At 51.6% G+C, this 18,589-nt stretch overlaps 1 protein-coding gene across 1 annotated transcript in view; it reads left to right on the top strand.

Moving 5' to 3' along the window:
* Nucleotides 1-16,389, top strand: part of LOC142474748 (class I histocompatibility antigen, F10 alpha chain-like) — a 17,882-nt gene extending 1,493 nt beyond the window's left edge. Inside the window, exons 2-5 of the mRNA XM_075580966.1 lie at nucleotides 7,901-8,008; nucleotides 12,542-12,571; nucleotides 12,779-12,867; nucleotides 14,332-16,389. Coding sequence (XP_075437081.1) covers nucleotides 7,901-8,008; nucleotides 12,542-12,571; nucleotides 12,779-12,828 — 188 coding nt within the window. The 3' untranslated portion in view covers nucleotides 12,829-12,867; nucleotides 14,332-16,389. The remainder of the gene's footprint in view (nucleotides 1-7,900; nucleotides 8,009-12,541; nucleotides 12,572-12,778; nucleotides 12,868-14,331) is intronic.
* The last annotated feature ends 2,200 nt before the right edge of the window (nucleotides 16,390-18,589 follow it).

Below are 18,589 nucleotides of genomic sequence, written 5' to 3'. Positions count from 1 at the left end.
AGGCCCTTTGTTCTTCGCCCTAGTGTATACAATCAGAGCGGTTAACCTTTGATCAGAGGGCTTATGCTAAAGCATCTGTCTGCCCCCCTGACCTATTACCATAGCAGATGGGCTATGTGTTCTCCTATCAGACCCAAAATACTTTCACAGTTTAATATCTTCACATATTAATATAATCGGTTCCGTTGGGCTCAGTGGGCTGATATTTGCCAACTTTTCTTGCCGGAACTGTATCTCCATTGTGGCCAAATCTTAGCCCCCTGCGACCTCCATAACCAGAGATACACAAATGCAGGTTAAAACACTTTTAAAATACTGGATTCGTCCCTTTAAAAATGAATCTCTGCCTTTCACTCTTTCCCCATTGAAATCAACGGGCTCCGCCGCCATAGGCGTTCAATGGAGCGACTCCGCCGTTGAAGTCAATGGGGTTCCCCGCCATAGACTTTCAATGGGGAGACGCCGCCATTGAAGTCTATGGAAAAACCACAAAATCTTTACATTTGCCCAAACTCCGTCTGGTTGTTCGGAGAGGGCTGGGAATGGCCGTGCATTCATGCCGGAACCTTGGCTACATGCCACCCAAATCCCAGCCTTCTGGTCCTTCCAGAACCGGAGATATGGACTTCCACTTTTTACCATTTCGGACTTAGCCATTTTAACACCACGCGGTTTTTCCCCATTGGAATCAATGGCCGGCGCCGCCATAGACAATGCATGGGCGAGCGCCGCCATTGGATTCAGTGGGACCTCCGCTCCGCCATTAAAGTCAATGACGCGACCCTCCTTCTCCGCTCGACCCTTTACGGGGGTCCCTCATTCCTGGGGTCGTGTGTGGGGGTTCATAGGGGCTAGGGGCAACAAGAATTTTATTCCCAGGTGCCCTAGAACCTAAGATTCCCACGCCAATTATCATTGAACTTGACCCAAGTGATAAAGCTCTTTTCAAAGACATTGTATCCGCTTCTGCGGTTTTGCGGTTTGGATCGCTGCCAACCTGTTCCTGGAGGCCGACGTCGAGGAATCCCCATTGAAGTCAATGGCCCCATTGACTTACAATGGGAAACCGCCGCTCCTCCTCTCGGACGCCACCTGCTGGTCGTCGCTGGACACAGGTCCAAAACCGCTACTTCTGCCATTGGAATGCATGGAGCCCCAAAGGCGACCTATGGGACTCTGCAAAATGGTGCCTGAAAAGGCGGGAACATGGAACAAAGAGCTATAAACACTAAGTTAACCTTAACCCTTTCCCTCCCGCATTAATCCCAGTGCATGTGTTGGTGCAAACACTGGAACAGAAACAATACATTTTTACAGGGGAATATACATTAGGATGCTGAAGCAAGGTAAAAACACATTACTGGACCACAGTCCAGTTAACCCCTTGCTTCCAAGGGGAGAGTAGGGGGTGGCCAAATGGGGGGTAACCCCTTTAATCCCGGGCCAAACCCCCTCTCCCATGACACCTCCCCTGCTCAATGGGTGCCTTGTGACCCAGCTGCCTCCCCTGGCACTGGGACACCACTGGCATCCTTGAAGCACTCAATAAGTCCTGAGGGGTTGGCCTGGCAAAATTGTCCTCCGGCATTGTTCAGTACATTGCCCTGGCCACATTGGATAGTGAAGTCCAGATCCTGCTGAGCAGGGCTCCAACGTGGCCACTGGGCATCCTCCTTTGCCACCCTCTGCCCCCCACCCAGTGCCTGGTGAACCAAGCCCATCGTGAAGGGGCACCTCTGCAGACCAGGCTGCATACTGCCCAGAGACTGGCATGTCTCTGCACCAGCGGGAGACCAGCTATCAAGCACAGACTGTCGCTTTCCTGTCAACCAAGTCTGGGAAAGAGCTACAGCAGCGGCAGCTCTTATTCGAGCAAAAGCCGCTGGCTGTATGTGGCTGGGAAGCGGGTAGCCGCGGCGCGTGGCGGCGCACTGTGACGTCACAGTCACATGCGCGCCCGGCTTCCCCGTCTTCCCCGGCTTCCCCAGGCTTCCCCGACACCCCTGGAGATGAAATTAAGGTAAGCGGGGGTTCGGGGAAGCAGAGTGGCAGAGCAGAAGGGGTACAGGGGTCCGGAAGGGTGTGTAAATTGCGCGCGATGGAGGAGGGGGGGTGAGTGGGGGAACGCGGCGGCGCGCGTGCATTACTGGCGGCAGCTGGGGCAGATCCCGGCATGCCGCCGGTATTTAGTGCAATAAGATATGTCGCTACTGTATGTCACTATCCTGTAGGGACCCTACCTGCCCTGGCCCTGTGCTCCCCTGTAGCTGCTCCGCTATACCCTTGCCTCTCCTCCCTGTCTCTAGGGCAGTCCCCACCCCGAGTGGCATCACTTCTGGTATCCAGAAACCACCTCGGTTGGCTGACTCCTACCCTCTCCTGTGCCCCCTGGGACAAGGCAATCTCCCAGTATCCTGTACTGGGGTCCCTGGTACCCAGGTGCTTTGCCCCTGCCCTCTCAACACTGAAGGCCAAGAAACAAACACCTGCTACCACCACTGCTGCTAGGGCCTGCATCACTCCTCTCCCCTCCACTGTGCTGCCCTTCCTCCCTGTAGCTACCCTTGGCTGCCCTGAGGACAAAACCCTCTGCTGTACCCCCCTAGCCCCGACTACTGCTCCTGGCTGCTTACCTACCCACAGCCCCACCTCTGGGAACCCTGGGGAATCTGTCAGGGGGGTCACTCCGGGCCAGTCAGAACAAGGGACCTCCTGCCTACCTAGCCCATCCCTAGCTTCTGCCAGCTGCCTGACACCCCACTGACCTCCTATCTCCCCCTGCTCCACAGTGTCTCCCTGCCTAGCCTCCCCTAGGCCCAGCACCTCAGCCCCTGCTGATGACTCCTGCTGCTTACCTCCCTGCAGCCCACCTGCACTCCGTTCCCCCCTTGGCAATCCTAACCCAGACCCTGGAACTCCCTGAGTGCTCCTACCTCCCTGACCTTGTCTCCCCCTTACCAGGGATGATCTCAGGGGCATCTCTCTAGATGCAACCGCCTTAGCTCTTGGCTGGCAGGTATCCCTGGGGTGGCACAAGCCTGCCACTGCCCATGATACCCCAGCCCATAGCCAGGCTGCAACAGGGGGTTGCTGATCTGAGAGACCCCCTGAGGCTCCGCCAGGGTAATGGGGGACTCTAGCTGCAATACCTGCTGCTTTCCCTCCCCGGCTACCACTAGCCCTCCTTCTCCTACTGAGACCTGGTGCTGGCTACCTACCTGCAGCCTTCCCTCACTCCGCTTCTCCCTAGCCACTCCTAACCTGGATCCTAGGGACAAGAGTGAGGCCATCTCCCTGACACTGCCTCCCCATTACCGGAGAGGAGCCATGGGGCACTGGTGCAGAAGCACCTACCTTGGCTCTTGGCTGGCAGGTAATCTGGGGGTGGGCTAACTGCGCCACTGCCCCTGATACCTCCAGCCCATAACCAAGTGACAACAGTGGGGCTCTAAACCGAGATACCCTCTGAGGCTCTGCCAGGGTAATGGGGCAATCTGGCTGGTTCACTTGCTGCCTTCCCTCCCCGGTTCCCACTGGTCCACCCAACCCTCTCCCAGGCAATCCTACCCTAGAGCTGGGTGCTAACGGGGCTAGCCCCTCTCCCTGAAGCTGTGCCCCCATTACCGGAGGTGAGCTTAGGGTTGCTGGTGCGGATGCACCGACCTTAGCTCCTGGCTGGTAGGTGATCCTGGGGTGGTCTAACTGTGCCACAACCCCGGATACCTCCAGCCCATAGCAAGGCTGCAACAGGGGGGGCTCTTATCTGAGAGTCCCCTTGATGCTCCACCAGGGTAATGGGGACGTCTAGCTGCCCTACAAGCTGCCCTTCCTTCCCCTCCCCTGGTACCCCTATCTCCTGCCACCCACCGGTCACTCCTACAGGGGAATAACAGGGTACAGTCATAGGTAAAAATAAGTCAGGGTCAGTCTGCGACTGGGTCTGGCTTACCTCGCTGGTCCCCGCAGAGACCGCCGCCTTCGTTGATCCCGATTGCAGGGGGTCTGGAGTGGCCGTCGCCGGCGTCATCTGGGCCGGGAAGCAACGGGCAACTGCCGCAACAGCTCCCGGGTTTGGCACAGGTAAAACGGTGCAGGACAAGGGTCCCAGGTCCTCGTGGAGAAACACGGCTCCATTCAAACCCGGTAAAATAACCTCCTCCCGCAATCCCTGTCCCTCTCCCCACTCAGAAAGGGCTCCGGCACTTTGCCGGAATCGCGGCTCTTCCGCTGCCGTCGTCGCCACGGGCGAGCCCCGGGTAGCTGCTGCAACAGCACCCGGCTTTGGCACAGGGTCGCCGATGCAGATCGTGGGGCTCCGGTCATCGCTGGGGATCGTCGACTCCGCCAAACAATGTGAAACACCCACCTCCCGCACACCCCAACCTTACCTCCAAATAAAATTGCCTCTGGCAGGATGACAGAATGGCGGCTTCTCCTCCGCTGCCGCCGCCGGGATCCGATGGATGGCCGCCGCTCTTGCCGATGCAGCCCGGCCAGGTTCTCCAGGGAACGTCCCGTGAAGGGTTGTCGCCCCGGCTGGGCGGGAGCCATCGGAGGATGCCGCTAAATGGGTGTCAGGGTTCTGCTCGCCACAAACCAGGGTCGGACCGCGAGGCTGAGGTGGGTTGTAAAAGCACCGACCTGAGACCGCGCAGGCTGATCCGGATTGCGCAGTTCGTTGTCAAACGTAGCAGGATCAGGAAAGGAGAAGACAGCGTCGTCGTTGTACAAGCCAGGGTCAGGACAGGAGATATCAGGATAAACATTGTTCAGGCAAGAGTTCGGCAACAGGTAGTCAGGAGAGCCCCGCTTCAGCTTAGGCGCGGGGGGTTGGCCTCTGCGCGAGCGACGACCATGGCCCATGGTGCTGGTCACAGGAGATGGTAAGCAGACCAGAATAGCACACCGCTTTGCTGCACGGGTGCACCAGTGCTACAGCGCAAGAGTCCTGAGCGGCTGGGGAATCCTCTGTAACAGCGCAGGAACCAGGACACGGCCTCTCTAGATTAGGGAAAGAGTAGGCCCCAGGAACCAGGAAGCTGAAGATCCACAGGGAAACCTCCGCTACAGTGCAGGAATCAGGAGACTGAAGGGCGCGGGGGATACCTTTGCCTCAGTGCAGGAAAGCAGGAAGCTGAAGACATAGGGGATACCTTTGCTTCAGCGCAGGAAAACAAGCGGGAGCTTGAACGAAGCTGAAGGACGCAGGGCGGAACCTCCGTATCAGCATAGGAGAACAAGCGGCTTGAAGGGAGCTGAAGGACGCAGGGCGGAACCTGGTATCAGCATAGGAGAACAAGCGGCTTGAAGGAAGCTGAAGGACGCAGGGCGGAACCTGGTATCAGCATAGGAGAACAAGCGGCTTGAAGGAAGCTGAAGGACGCAGGGCGGAACCTGGTATCAGCATAGTAGAACAAGCGAGGGCTTGAGGCAAAACAGTAGACATCCAGTTAGGACTATGCTCGGCCGGGAGCATTATGGGAAGACAGTACTTAAAGGCCAGCGGGCCAATCCCCGGCGGGGGTGTGAAGGTACTGCTCCAATGAATGAATGCAAGTCTAGGTTGCAGTGGTAGGCTGCACAGCTGCAGTAGATACCAGAGGGAGTGTGTATAGCTTTGGTGAGTGAATCCAGGCTGCAGCAAACATCAGGAGAGGTGCTCCAGGACTGCACAGACTGCAAGGTAAGGCAACCAGTAAACTGCGGAGCGGATTCCTTACAATGGGTCATCTTTTCCGCAGCTCGTGAGCGCTGGCCCTGAGGGGTTTCTTCGCCCGACCGCGCACGGTCCGGGCACCGGGCACTGATGTGGCCCACTTGTTGGCAGTGCCGCGGCACCTGCCGGAGCTCCTCCGCCGCCGGTGGACTACCCCCCGCAAGAGACTGCTGAGTCCAGAGCGGAGGTGCTCGATCGCCGGACTCATGCCGGAGCTTCTCCGCCGCCGGTGGACAACCCCCCGCAAGGGGCTGCTGAGTCCAGAGCGGAGCTGCTCGAGCGCCTGGTTCAGGGAAGGAGTAAGCGGGTCTGTGCGATACCAATGCCATGAGCTGGGCCCACTTCGCCGGGAACCACGTCTCGCCCAATGCACACACCAGTGCTAGCTCTTTCATGGAAAATGGACGGGCCGCCGCAACGGCCGATACCTCTCCTGCTGCAAGACTTCCGTGGTCTCCGAGACCACCCGCTCCCTCCCCAAGTCTCTGCCGTCCCGGAGCTGGGTCCATTCCCTGCTCTCCGGGCGGTTTGATGTTTACGGCGGCTGCAGCGGTGGTTATTTGCTCAGCCGGCCGGGTTTCATGCTCACCGATCGCCGCCTCTCTCTCAGCCTTTCCGGCTGCAGGTTCCCGCGCCGACTTGATGCACTCCTCCGGTCTCGGTGCCCGGCTCCAGTCACACGGATGGCCGGCACTTTGGTTCTGGAGGCAATGCTTCTCACAAGTAGGGGAACAGTGAGGTGGTGCCATATCTTGTGTTATATGTTGTACACTGTGTGTCCAATATCTTTAGTGTTAGGAACTCGCAATTCACCTCGAGTTCCAACTGTATTACAGAGTCCCGCAGTAAACTGTAATACAGGTTCAGTTCAGTCCCGCCGCTGCCACCAGTTTATTATATGCTTGTCACGGTAACTTATGACAAGATATAATAGACACCAAAAATACCTGGGTTGAACTGAACACGACTAGATATGATAAAATATAATTTATTCCTTAATGAAGGTGAACACACAAGATATACAAATAACAGGCAAAATATACACTTATTTAAGGAGTTTGGACAAGAAAGCCATCAGGATACAGGATTGACAATTTCTTCCATAATACATGTTCAGATGTAGACATCACGGAAATACACGAAGACACAGAGTATAGGCTGGGCCTCGTTTATATGCAATCTCCAGTCTATACCTTACTATTGAGTGTAGGCCATTGGAGAACAATTACCTGCACCCAATCTCTCCTTGCCACCTCACCTGAGGGCACCGTAATACCTGCCCACTGGGTGGGTATTATTCTAATCAGGGGGCTTATTTCCTCAACCCCCCTCCCACACTTGCTCAGCCTTAAATACAGTTATTCCCCATTGAACACAAACTAAACCCAACCCCTGTCATAAATCAGTGGTGAGGTTGACAGTCTTACCCCAGAGTAAAACTCCTCCCACCCCAGGACGTTTAAAAACTGCTTTTCCTATCAAATAACTTCATAACTTCAGTTTAGTAATACTTACTGGCACGCAAGACATATGAATACATTCCGGCACGCGTGACGCTCCCAATGAGACTAAATATTACCGTGTAATACTAAAATTAAGAGAGATATTAATATCTGTCTCTTAGTACCTGCTAGACATCATGTGTCTGTAATCATTATTTGCGACTCGGCCCCACGGATACACATATGTAACTTTTAGCATGTTCAGCCAAGGACATCTCATGATATTCTTATATTTAATAAGGTCACTCATTCTGATATCTCCATCTGTAGCCACACCCCTGGCCCCCATAAAACCCCTTGTCAAGAAATGCTTTGAAGCTGGGCCTCCTGTTTAGAGAATGGTTGTCACAGGTGCTATATTTCACACCCAATGCTCCAGACATGGGGTAGCTGTCTCTACCAGCAATATATAGTTGGTTGCTGAAGCAGGGTAAAAACACCTTACTGAACCGCAGTCCAGTTAACCCCTTGCTTCCCACGTGAGAGCAGGGGGTGGCCAAATGGGGTGTAACCCCTTCAATACCAGGCCAAACCCCCTCTCCCATGACACCGTCCCTCACCTCTTATATTGTATTTCTTATATACAGATCCCAAGAACAGCGACACAATCCCCCCGTACATTATTATGACTGTGACTCTCAGCACCGTCCCTCACCTCTTATATTGTATTTCTTATATACAGAACCCAAGAACGACTCCAGCACTCCGTACATTATTATTATTGCTGTGGTTGGGGTCCTGGTGGTTATCGCTGCTGGGGTTGGATTCTATGCGTACAAGAAGCGTTCAGGTCAGTAACAAATAAACGGATATGCAATTATTGTACACAGGGAGCTTGTTTTATATACACACCCACACAATGAGGTTGTGTTATACACACAGGTTGTGTTATATACCTACACACAAACGGGGAGCTTCTGTTATACTACACGCAAACATAGGGAGCTTGTGTTATACGGTGCTGTGACAGAATGTAGTTGAGGTCAGATAAACCTATACACACAGTACTGGTGTTTAACCAATCCCTCCGGGGTTTATTCAGAACACACGCTAACATAAAATATTAGGTACACTGTCCCTTTAAGCCAAAACACAAAGCATAAAAAGAAAGCCTACTCCACCTTTTGGAGACTTATTAGACAGGACGGGCCCTAGCTTCCTTCCTGACTCACAGGCCAGGCCAGTTACCAGTCTGACACATTTAAAACAATACCTGGGAACAATATACAAAGTCATTATGTGACTGTGCTGGTCCGGCGTCTCCGGTTTCTCCAGCGAAACGGCAGGTGCAGGCGTTGCAGTCCTGCTGCTCCCAGGAAGTTTCTTTGCTGGCTTCTCTGTGGTGCAGGGTGTTTAGGTCCCCGCTGTTCCCAGGCAAATCCCTCTGGAAACAAGAAGCCTGGGGGCCTGCAGACGTGGAGCCGGTTACAGTCACTCCCCCTGTGACCCTCCACTCTTGCTGGGGCAGGAATACGGACACGCAGTTACTTCCTGCTTTTTCATCCGGGCTCATTACACGCCCAACAAAGCAAGTCTTCAGGTCGTCACCTGGTCTTGTTTTAGCCTGCGTGTCTCATTCGCTGGTCACCGGTGGCACGCTTACGGGGTCCTGCATTCTGGGACCGGGTTGCTGTGGCAGCTGGGTCTTCTACCCGCCCCCTTAAACAAGTTTGCATCTCCATTCTGCTCTTTTCAGGCGTATTCCTTACACTGTGAAAGAGAAAAGACTCAGGTCGCTGATCTCATTCCACATCACTGGCATGTTATCCCATGCGCTATTTTAGTGGTTTATTGTTTTATCATTTTCAAATATTTATTAGATACCTTTTGCCCCCCCCTCCTTTTTATCGTCACTTTTAGTAGTGTGTGATTATAAGGGGGCGCCCCAGTTTGTCTATATAGGCGTATTCCTTACACTGACCACGGGAGGCGCCATAAACCTGATAGCTTAGTGTACGTTTAACCTTGTCTCACTTTTCTGCATGTACTACTGTAACCGCTGGTAGTTATACGCGACAGGGCAGAAGCCTCTCGTCTGTAGCCGGCTCTCTCCTCCCAGAATGAGTACCTCCCGTGGGTCACCGTCTCTCCCTTCCCAGAATGAGTACCTCCCGTGGGTCACCCTCTGTAACGTCTCTCCTCCCAGAATGAGTACCTCCCGTGGGTCACCGTCTGTAACCGTCTCTCCCCCCAGAATGAGTACCTCCCGTGGGTCACCGTCTGTAGCCGTCTCTCTCCTCCCAGAATGAGTACCTCCCGTGGGTCACCGTCTGTAACTGTCTCTCCTCCCAGAATGAGTACCTCTCGTGGTTCACCGCCTGTAGCCGTCTCTCCTCCCAGAATGAGTACCTCCCGTGGGTCACCGTCTGTAGCCGTCTCTCCTCCCAGAATGAGTACCTCCCGTGGGTCACCGTCTGTAGCCTTCTCTCCCCTCCCAGAATGAGTACCTCCCGTGGGTCACCGTCTGTAGCCTTCTCTACCCTCCCAGAATGAGTACCTCTCGTTGGTCACCGTCTGTAACGTCTCTCTCCTCCCAGATTGAGTACCTCCCGTGGGTCACCGTCTGTAACCATCTCTCTCCTCCCAGAATGAGTACCTCCCATGGGTCATCGTCTGTAGCCATCCCTCTCCTCCCAGAATGAGTACCTCCCGTGGGTCACCGCCTGTAACCGTCTCTCCTCCCAGAATGTGTACCTCCCGTGGGTCACCGCCTGTAGCCGTCTCTCCTCCCAGAATGAGTACCTCTCGTGGTTCACCGCCTGTAACCGTCTCTCCTCCCAGAATGTGTACCTCCCGTGGGTCACCGCCTGTAGCCGTCTCTCCTCCCAGAATGAGTACCTCCCGTGGGTCACCGTCTGTAGCTGTCTCCCCTCCCAGAATGAGTACCTCCCGTGGGTCACCGTCTGTAGCTGTCTCCCCTCCCTGAATGAGTACCTCCCGTGGGTCACCGTCTGTAGCCGTCTCTCCTCCCAGAATGAGTACCTCCCGTGGGTCACCGTCTGTAGCCTTCTCTCCCCTCCCAGAATGAGTACCTCCCGTGGGTCACCGTCTGTAGCCTTCTCTACCCTCCCAGAATGAGTACCTCTCGTTGGTCACCGTCTGTAACGTCTCTCTCCTCCCAGATTGAGTACCTCCCGTGGGTCACCGTCTGTAACCATCTCTCTCCTCCCAGAATGAGTACCTCCCGTGGGTCACCGCCTGTAGCCGTCTATCCCCTCCCAGAATGAGTACCTCCCGTGGGTCACCGTCTGTAACCGTCTCTCCCCTCCCAGAATGAGTACCTCCCGTGGGTCACCGTCTGTAACCGTCTCTCCCCTCCCAGAATGAGTACCTCCCGTGGGTCGCCATCTGTAACCATCTCTCTCCCCCCAGAATGAGTACCTCTCGAGGGGCACTGCCTGTAACTGTCTCTCTCCTCCCAGAATGAGTACCTCCCGTGGGTCGTCGCCTGTAGCCGTCTCTCTCCCAGAATGAGTACCTCTCGTGGTTCACTGTCTGTAACCGTCTCTCTCCTCCCAGAATGAGTACCTCCCGTGGGTCACCGTGTGTAACCGTCTCTCTCCTCCCAGAATGAGCTCCTCCCAGAATGAGTACCTCCCGTGGGTCACCGTCTGTAACCGTCTCTCCCCTCCCAGAATGAGTACCTCCCGTGGGTCACCGTCTGTAGCCGTCTCTCTCCTCCCAGAATGAGTACCTCCCGTGGGTCACCATCTCTAACTGTCTCTCCCCTCCCAGAATGGGTACCTCCCGTGGGTCACCGTCTGTAACCGTCTCTCCCCACCCAGAATGAGTACCTCTCGTGGGTCGCAGTCTGTAACCGTCTCTCCCCCCCCAGAATGAGTACCTCCCGTGGGTCACCGTCTGTAGCCGTTTCTCTCCTACCAGAATGAGTACCTCCCGTGGGTCAACGCCTGTAGCCGTCTCTCTCCTCCCAGAATGAGTACCTCCCGTGGGTCACCGTCTGTAGCCGTCTCTCTCCCCTCCCAGAATGAGTACCTCCCGTGGGTCACCGTCTGTAACCGTCTCTCCTCCCAGAATGAGTACCTCCCGTGGGTCACCGTCTGTAGCCGTCTCTCCTCCCAGAATGAGTACCTCCCGTGGGTCACCGTCTGTAACCGTCTCTCCTCCCAGAATGAGTACGTCCCGTGGGTCACCGTCTGTAGCCGTCTCCTCCCAGAATGAGTACCTCCCGTGGGTCACCGTCTGTAGCCATCTCCCTTCCCAGAATGAGTACCTCCCATGGGTCACTGTCTGTTGCTGTCTCTCTCCTCCCAGAATGAGTACCTCCCGTGGGTCACCGCCTGTAGCCGTCTCTCTCCTCCCAGAATGAGTACCTCCCGTGGGTCACCGTCTGTAGCCGTCTGTAGTCGGACGCTCACAGAGGTACACAATTGGAGACTTTTGTAAGGTGAAATTATAACGAGGCTTTATTGTGCCTTTTCCTTAACATCAGGAAACCATCCAAACAAGGGGGAAACAAAGCTTCTATTCACTTGGGAGTGGTTCTAGTGAAATACTATGCAATTCACAACTCCCTTAGTTAAGCATGTCTCCCAGCCCCAAACACATAGCATGAAATGAACAGATATAAAAAGTCTTGTTAATAAAAGTCTTATCTGTTAGCTGGCTGCTGTAGGGGAAGCTTCTCTTCTCTCCTGGAACCGCACCCGTGTGTGCACAGAAAATGTCAGCATCCAGGTTTAGAAGTCTTATTTGTCAGCTCCAGAGATCTGTGTTCTCTTGGTCAGTCTCTCCTGGGAGACTCAAGAACCTCTGCTCTGTCTCCAAAGTTCAGCTCACACGTGAGCTAAGGAGTCTCACTTCCTGTCTCAAAAGACAGGCTTTTGTAAGCAATCTAATCAGGCATGTGGTGTTTGTTAATTGACTACCAGCAGTTAACCACCACACTGCTGGATTAGAGGCACATTACTTGAACAGTGATAACTCCCCTGTTACACCTTCTCTCCTCCCAGAATGAGTACCTCCCATGGGTCACTGTCTGTAGCTTTATCCCCTGCAGGGATCCTTGTCTTTCTGCCGGATTTCTGGCTCTGTATTCGGGTTCCCGCTGCATGTATTTCACCTGCTGACCTCCGGTGGCGCTTCATCCCACTTCTGCCACCATATGTGTGTGTTCTATATAACCCCCGAGGGCTTGTTTAAATACAAGTAGTGTGGGTGTGGGTGTGTGTGTGTCTCTGACACACAGGCAGCTCTGTCACAGGCGCACACACTGATCTCTGCTGCATGGGATTGGTGGGACAGAATTACCCAGCGTGTCATTATATTACTCACCTAATTCTGTATCTTCTGTTCTTTTTAGGAAACAACACGCCTGGGGCTCGTTACAACCGTAAGTAACACATTTATCTCTCACCTGTGTGCTCCTATGGGAGAGTGTAGTGTACATGTGCTGTGCATACATGTCATTGTGTGTGTGTGTGTGTGTATGTGTGTACGTGTGTACGTGTGTGTGTGTGTACGTGTGTGTACGTGTACGTGTGTGTGTGTTCTCAGTTTTGATATTAAACACAGTAACATGTAATTTTCTCTCCCTTAGCGGCTGCAAACAGTGATAACTCACCGCCCCCCCCCACCGCCTGCGCGTGAGGTACTGAGTCCCGCCTCGCGGCTATAACAAGGCCGTAGGTAAATACTATATATTACGTGACCGATGGCTGACACTTTCACGGCTTTGGGTGGGGGGAGAATGTGGGAAACATCTGGAATAAAGACTGAACAAATCCGGGAATATAATCCTGTCAGATACCTGTGAGAGAGAGCAGTTTATATTTCAGATCCGGGAATATAATCCTGTCAGATACCTGTGAGAGAGAGCAGTTTATATTTCAGATCCGGGAATATAATCCTGTCAGATACCTGTGAGAGAGAGCAGCTTATATTTCAGAGCCGGGAATATAATCCTGTCAGATACCTGTGAGAGAGAGCATCTTATATTTCAGATCCGGGAATATAATCCTGTCAGATACCGGTGAGAGAGAGCATCTTATATTTCAGAGCCGGGGATATAATCCTGTCAGATACCTGTGAGAGAGAGCATTTTATATTTCAGATCCGGGAATATAATCCTGTCAGATACCTGTGAGAGAGAGCAGCTTATATTTCAGATCCGGGAATATAATCCTGTCAGATACCTGTGAGAGAGAGCAGCTTATATTTCAGATCCGGGAATATAATCCTGTCAGATACCTGTGAGAGAGAGCAGCTTATATTTCAGATCCGGGAATATAATCCTGTCAGATACCTGTGAGAGAGAGCAGTTTATATTTCAGAGCCGGGAATATAATCCTGTCAGATACCTGTGAGAGAGAGCAGCTTATATTTCAGATCCGGGAATATAATACTGTCAGATACCTGTGAGAGAGAGCAGTTTATATTTCAGAGCCGGGAATATAATCCTGTCAGATACCTGTGAGAGAGAGCAGTTTATATTTCAGAGCCGGGAATATAATCCTGTCAGATACCTGTGAGAGAGAGCAGTTTATATTTCAGATCCGGGAATATAATCCTGTCAGATACCTGTGAGAGAGAGCATCTTATATTTCAGAGCCGGGAATATAATCCTGTCAGATACCTGTGAGAGAGAGCAGTTTATATTTCAGATCCGGGAATATAATCCTGTCAGATACCTGTGAGAGAGAGCAGTTTATATTTCAGATCCGGGAATATAATCCTGTCAGATACCTGTGAGAGAGAGCATTTTATATTTCAGATCCGGGAATATAATCCTGTCAGATACCTGTGAGAGAGAGCAGCTTATATTTCAGATCCGGGAATATAATCCTGTCAGATACCTGTGAGAGAGAGCAGCTTATATTTCAGATCCGGGAATATAATCCTGTCAGATACCTGTGAGAGAGAGCAGTTTATATTTCAGATCCGGGAATATAATCCTGTCAGATACCTGTGAGAGAGAGCAGCTTATATTTCAGAGCCGGCAGTCTGAGTAACCCCTAAACACCCGCACCCGGCATATATTTTATCTCTCATTTTATATATACACTGTGGGATAATAATAACGTTTCTAATTGTAGCAGACGGATAAATGAATGAATTATTTATAGAGAAACCTGTTTTTATCTCATGTTCCAGAGAAACAAACAGCGCAGAGATCAGCGCAGATAGAAGCGCAGAGGCGGAGAAATCACGCAGCGCTCGGGAGAGGAAGAAATCACATATATACACTCCTTCTGCGTGCACACACACACGCACGCACACGCACACACACTCACTTCTACTGCACACACACACGCACACACACGCACACACACACACTCACTTCTACTGCACACACACTCGCATATACACTCACTTCTACTGCACACACACGTCACTTCCACTGCGCACACACACACACACACTTCACTTTCACTGCACACACACTAATTGTTTTTTTTATTTTATTTTTTTAATCTCAGGCTTTGCATTACAGATAAGAATACTGTTTCTGTCATTTCTCGGTGTTACCGCTGTAAGCGTCACACAGATAAATGTGTCACACGTGCACAATAAGTGTAAGCACGATCGCTCATTTAATGCAGAATTCATTCGTGTTATTGCGGTGCTGGGATACGGAATAAGGTTTATTTAGCATTTTCTTAGTGTCATTTATTCAGCTTTCTGCACAAGTACAAGAATGCCAAAGGGGACCGTTATAAATGAGTGATTATTAGTCGTTCATGTAGAGAAATGCAAAATAATCCTATATACCCCACGTGTGAGAAATGTGTAATAATCTCACATGTGTAAGTGTCAGCCCTTTCTCCTTCTCTTGTCCTGTCGCTGACACTCTAATAATTACCGGGCGCTGCAGAGACCGGGGAATTTGCAGCAGTTTTGCCAGTAAAACATTTCCCGTGAGAATATTGTTGGGATAAGAAAGACAGAGCAGTAATTGTGTCCGAGGACTGGTCCTTTAGCACAGGAATCAGTGGCTGCCCAGAGCTCGTCCTGTGTGCTGGGTGTGTACATATAACCCTTAATATGCAGGTTCCCCTGATAAACAGCCCCTTACTGTCCCATCCTCTGACCTCCCAGCGCTGGGGGGCTCCAGCCTCACGGTTCTGGGGCTCACACTGCCCCGCGGCAATCAGAGAGACCCCTCTATCCATCCATTACCCCCCAGGTAAAGTGACACAGAACAGGATGTATTGTGCGACGTTTCAGTGTAAAACCCTCTGGCAGTCGCGTGCTGTGTGTGTATTGTGTGATTGTGTGTAATGTGCGACTATTACACTATATTCTGCATTATCAGGCATTTGGGGGCGGGTTTCTGTCTTTTATATCAGTTTTTACTCATTATTGTGGGTTCTGTAATAAGGTTTCTAATTAGTGACACAGGGCAGTGAGTTACACACCCGATAACTTTCCCAGCACTCGCTCACTTTAATCCCGAGTCTGACGGGCTCCTTATCTGGGCTGCTCACCTGAAACTGAACATGCTGCAATGTGAAGCCATACTGAGTATAACCTCCCACCTCCAACCAGCTCAAATATCTTCTAATTACAGAACAGGAACCCCTAAAACATTGCTGAGATTCCCACAGATCCGACTGCTGGGCTGAGCTGCCAATTATAACGCCCTGTGACGATTAGTTACCCCTGTGTTTTAATGGTCAGCTGCACACACACACGTACTTCACACACGTCACACACACACACAAACATGTCACACACAAACACACAGACACAACGTGTCACACACATGTCCCACCTCATTTCAGTTGTATCCCTAATAACAAATAGCTGTGTATGAAAATATTCACAATCCATTTAAACCGGGGGTTTTATTATCAAACATCGTCTAATAAAACAGCATCACCAGTGTTTTATGGGATAAACCAGTATTGCAGCAGCAGCAGCAGCAGCAGAAGCAGATAATACCCCAGGGTGAGTGGGGATTGGGTGACACCTTGTGGTTGTGCAGGAGAAGTGCGGCTGGAACACAGGGACATTGGGGAAAGTTACAGGACAGAATAATAATTATTACAGCGATGGGAACAATGCGGAGATAACTATATTAATAAGCCAGGTCTCTCCTGTGCGGGAATAAATCAGCATGTGACTGTCAGCCTGTGTCTGCTGTAAAGAATCATTGTTATTACATTTATACATAATCTTCCTACACAAATAAACTGTCTCCTGTCACTATTTCTGGTTTGTGCTTCTTCCTACATATTACAGTGGGTGCAGCTCAGCGCCCCGCTCCTGGGGGGGATGCAGGGGGTTAGAAAGAGGGGGGTTAGAGAGAGTAGGGCGGCAGCAGGGGGTTAGAGATAGGGGGGTAGGAGCATGGGGTTAGAGAGGGAGGGTAGGAGCAGGGGGGGGTTAGGTGTAGGAGCACGGTGTTCTCCCTTTATATCTCACAATGACAAGTAATTACACTTTCAACTCAAGGCACTGCAATCTGCTGCCACCGTCTGGCTATAGGAGAAACTGCACTCTGCTGCCATCCTGTGGATATAGGAGAAACTGCACTCTGCTGCCACCCTGTGTATATAGGAGAAACTGCACTCTGCTGCCACCCTCTGGGTATAAGAGGCACTGCAGCAATACATTCCTTTATTTTCTATTGTAAATCTCCCTTTATATCTCACACTGACAAGTAATTACACTTCCAACACAAGGCACTGCACTCTGCTGCCACCCTGTGGCTATAGGAGACACTGCACTCTGCTGCCACCCTGTGGATATATGAGACACTGCACTCTGCTGCCACCCTGTGGGTATAAGAGGCACTGCAGCAATACATTCCTTTATTTTCTATTGTAAATCTCCCTTTATATCTCACACTGACAAGTAATTACACTTCCAACTCAAGGCACTGCACTCTGCTGCCACCCTGTGGATATAGGAGACACTGCTCTCTGCGGCCACCCTGTGGCTATAGGAAAAACTGCACTCTGCTGCCAGCCTGTGGGTATAGGAGACACTGCACTCTGCAGCCACCCTGTGGTTATAGAAGAAACTGCACTCTGCTGCCACCCTGTGGATATAGGAGACACTGCACTCTGCTGCCTCCCTGTGGATATAGGATAAACTGCTCTTTGCTGGCACCCTGTGGATATAGGACACTCTGCACTCTGCTGCCACCCTGTGGATATAGGAGAAACTGCAGCAATACATTCTTTTATTTTCTATTGTAAATCTCTCTTTATATCTCACACTGACAAGTAATTACACTTCCAACTCAAGGCACAGCACTCTGCTGCCACCCTGTGGCTATAGGAGAAACTGCACTCTGCTGCCACCCTGTGGATATAGGAGACACTGCACTCTGCTGCCACCGTGTTGATACAAGAGAAACTGCACTCTGCTGCCACCCTGTGCATATAGGAGACACTGCAGCAATACATCCTTTATTTTCTATTGTAAATCTCCCTTTATATCACACAGACAAGTAATTACACTTCCAACTCAAGGCACTGCACTCTGCTGCCACCATGTTGATAAAAGAGAAACTGCACTCTGCTGCCACCCCACGGATATAGTCATTACATTTCCAACTCAAGGCACTGCAGTCTGCCGCCACCATGTGGATATAGGAGGCACTGCAGCAATACATTGCTTTATTTTCTATTGTAAATCTCCCTTTATATCTCACACTGACAAGTAATTACACTTCCAACTCAAGGCACTGCACTCTGCTGCCACCCTGTGGATATAGGATAAACTGCTCTTTGCTGGCACCCTGTGGATATGGGAGACACTGCACTCTGCTGCCACACTGTGCATATAGGAGACACTGCACTCTGCTTCCACCCTGTGGATATAGGAGACATTGCACTCTGCTGCCACCCTGTGGATATAGGAGAAATTGCAATCTGATGACACCCTGTGGATATAGGATACACTGCAGCAATATATTCCTTTATTTTCCATTGTAAATCTCCCTTTATATCTCACACTGACAAGTAATTACACTTTCAACCCAAGGCACTGCACTCTGCTGCCACCCTGTGGATATAGGAGAAACTGCAGCAATACATACCTTTATTTTCCATTGTAAATCTTCCTTTATATCTCACACTGCCAAGTAATTACACATCCATCTCAAGGCACTCTGCTGCCACCCTGTGGCTATAGGAGAAACTGCACTCTGCTGCCACTCTGTGGGTATAGGAGACACTGCACTCTGCTGTCACCCTGTGGATATAGGAGACCCTGCACTCTGCTGCCACCCTGTGGATATAGGATAAACTGCACTTTGCTGGCACCCTGTGGATATAGGAGACACTGCACTCTGCTGCCACCCTGTGGGTATAGGAGACCCTGCACTCTGCTGCCACCCTGTGGATATAGGATAAACTGCACTTTGCTGGCACCCTGTGGATATAGGAGACACTGCACT

Source organism: Ascaphus truei (assembly GCF_040206685.1).
Source record: "Ascaphus truei isolate aAscTru1 chromosome 20 unlocalized genomic scaffold, aAscTru1.hap1 SUPER_20_unloc_5, whole genome shotgun sequence".
Lineage (NCBI taxonomy): Eukaryota > Metazoa > Chordata > Amphibia > Anura > Ascaphidae > Ascaphus > Ascaphus truei.
This window is presented reverse-complemented; position numbering and strand designations above follow the sequence as displayed.